The 2,618-nt window shown below is 56.1% G+C and overlaps 1 protein-coding gene across 1 annotated transcript in view; it reads right to left on the bottom strand.

Moving 5' to 3' along the window:
- Positions 1-2,618, bottom strand: part of PCNX2 (pecanex homolog 2) — a 55,229-nt gene that overhangs the window by 27,988 nt on the left and 24,623 nt on the right. Inside the window, exons 17-18 of the mRNA XM_023745755.1 lie at positions 2,242-2,338; positions 1,068-1,164 (exon numbers count right to left, since the gene is read on the bottom strand). Of these exons, the coding sequence (XP_023601523.1) occupies positions 1,068-1,164; positions 2,242-2,338 (194 nt within the window). The remainder of the gene's footprint in view (positions 1-1,067; positions 1,165-2,241; positions 2,339-2,618) is intronic.

Below are 2,618 nucleotides of genomic sequence, written 5' to 3'. Positions count from 1 at the left end.
GCACAGATGCAAGCTCAGGCCTCGCCCTTCGGGCCTCAGAACGGTGCCTCCTTCATCATGAGCCCCAGCTCTGGGCTGAGAACCACCCAGAACCAAGAAGGTGGGCGGAGAACCGGCCCGTGGAAGTCGTGAGGCCCAGGGAGTTCTGGCCACGGAATACTTTAAAAAAAAGGAGATTGAAGAATAACAAAACTGCCCAGCCGGCGTGGCTCAGTGGTTGAGCATCAACCTATGAACCAGGAGGTCATGGTTCGATTCCTGGTCAGGGCACATGCCCGGGTTGTAGGCTCGATCCCCAGTAGGGGGTGTGCAGGAGGCAGCCAATCAAGGCTTCTCTCTCATCAATGTCTCTCTCTCTCTCTCTTCCTCCCTGAAATCAATAAAGATATATTTTAAAAAAGAATAACAAAACTAGCTAATGGATTCTGCCTCATTGAAGGAATTCATAAATATGTAACATTTTTATAGAGACAGCAGCTGCCCGTCAGAAGCTCAAGCCGCCAATCCCACTGAGATTTCTCTGCTTCTGTTTCTCTACTGAATCTCTCTGGCGCTGGCGCTGTGACCTGCGTGCCACTCGCTGGGGCCTCACTCAGCCTGTGCTACTACTACTGACCCACCTCACGGTGGTGGGGCCCACAGGCAGGCAGCAACACAACGCCCGCTGGGGGAGAGAAAGGGTCAACAAAGAGCCGAACCCATGCCCTGGCCGGAGTGCTCAGTGGTTAGAGAGACGGCTCCCGGACCCAAGGGTTGCAGGTTTGACCCCCAGTCCTGGTTGGGGGCATGCAGGAGGCAACCAACTGATGTGACTCGCTCACATCGATGTTTCTCTCTCTCTTTCCCCTCCCTTCCTCTCTCTCTAAAAATCAATGGAAAAACTTGGGTGAGGATTACCACCCCCCAAAAAAAAGAGCCAAACCTGCCTGCAATTGTGGGCCAAGCCTCAGCCGGGATCCAGTCCCCACCGCCCAGGGCCACCCCCCAGGCCTCCCAGCCGGTCCTGCTTCCTTCCTCTGGTTCCCCGTCCCCTCCAGCCCGCGGGAAGGGGACCAGCGCGTGGACACGTACGCGCAGGGACAGGAACACGGTGCTGGCGCTCACAGCGAAGGACAGAACCGCGGCCACGGAGCACAGGAGCAGGTCCGACTTCAGGACGTCCTTCTGGGGCGAGAAAGCGGCCGTCAGGGTTATGTCTCTGTGTTTCCCTCGGCAACCCTGCCACCAAGCAAATCAGGCCCCAGCGCAGGGACCCTGGACAAGCTTCCCAGCGGGGAAGTCTTTATAATATACTATTAAATCTCAAAGAGCTAAGTTCCTCTTTCTTATACTTCTTTTTCAGATTTTTAAAGCTTTTAGCTGCTATTCTTTTTTTAAAAAAAATATATTTTATTGATTTTTACAGAGAGGAAGGGAGAGAGATAGAGAGTTAGAAACATCGATGAGAGAGAAACATCGATCAGCTGCCTCCTGCACACCCCCTCCTGGGGATGTGCCCGCAACCAAGGTACATGCCCTTGACCGGAATCGAACCCGGGACCCTTCAGTCCGCAGGCCGACGCTCTATCCACTGAGCCAAACAGGTTAGGGCATCTTTTTTATTATTATTATTGATCTTAGAGACAGGAAGGGAGGGGGAGAGAGATAGGGAAAGAAAGAGAGATACAGAGAGACTAGAGAGAGAGAAAGGCAGAGAGAGAAAGAGAAGAAGAGAGAGACAAAGAGAAAAAAGAGAGAGAATAAGACGGCCAGAGAAAGACACAGAGAAACAAATCCAGACACAAGGAGGGAATCTTATGCTCACATTACAGCACAAGAATATTATGCATCAAACCGTGAAAGCTGAATCCGACGGTCTCATTAAAATATTATAATTGGGCCGGAAGCCTCGCAGAGAAGGGCACACACATCACATGAAATCCCCTACCAGGACGGCTCTACCTCATGCTGAGCCTTTCAAAGTGTGCGAGACCCATGCAGGCAGGCCCCTCCCGGCACCTCCAGCCACACGCACGAGAGGCCATCGGGCGCCGCTGGCCGCAGCTCACTGCTCCACGTGTGACTTGTGCCACAACAAAGCAGAGAGCGCGGCCACCAGTCCCGACTCGGAGGACCCCCCGGGGGAGGGGGAGACCTGGGGCCGCGGCTGTCACGGGCCCTGGCGTGGCCATGCCAGCGCGATCCTGCGTGTGCGGCTCCCCGCGTGCCATGCGGTGCCCGGACTGTCCCCCGGTGGCTCACCACCGAGTCTCTCATCTTCCCCGGGAGAGGGTCCTCCGCCAGCTCCTCCGGGTCCGGGCGGGAGCTTTTAGGAAACCATCTGCGCCGAACGAAGGACCTGGAAGTGGGAGGACACGTGTTTGACTGTTGGGAACGTGGCCGTGGCCTTGGCCGTGGCGAGACCTCAACGCGGACCCCACACTCACAGAGACGACATGAGGCTCTCTCCTTCCCCATAAGGAAAAGGGCCCGCATTCGAGGCAGCGGGGCCACTGGCTGGGCACAGAGAGGGTCTTGGCTGAGGCGGGCGCTTCTCAGATGCTCGCCCATGGGAAAGGCCAGGCAGGCTTGGGCTTCGGGCTCCCCACTCCCTTCTCACCTCCCCCACCATGCACCCC

Source organism: Myotis lucifugus, unplaced genomic scaffold (assembly GCF_000147115.1).
Source record: "Myotis lucifugus unplaced genomic scaffold, Myoluc2.0 scaffold_578, whole genome shotgun sequence".
Taxonomy (NCBI): Eukaryota; Metazoa; Chordata; class Mammalia; order Chiroptera; family Vespertilionidae; genus Myotis; species Myotis lucifugus.
Note: the sequence above shows the minus strand (reverse complement) of the source record. Positions and strands in the feature narration are given on the sequence as shown.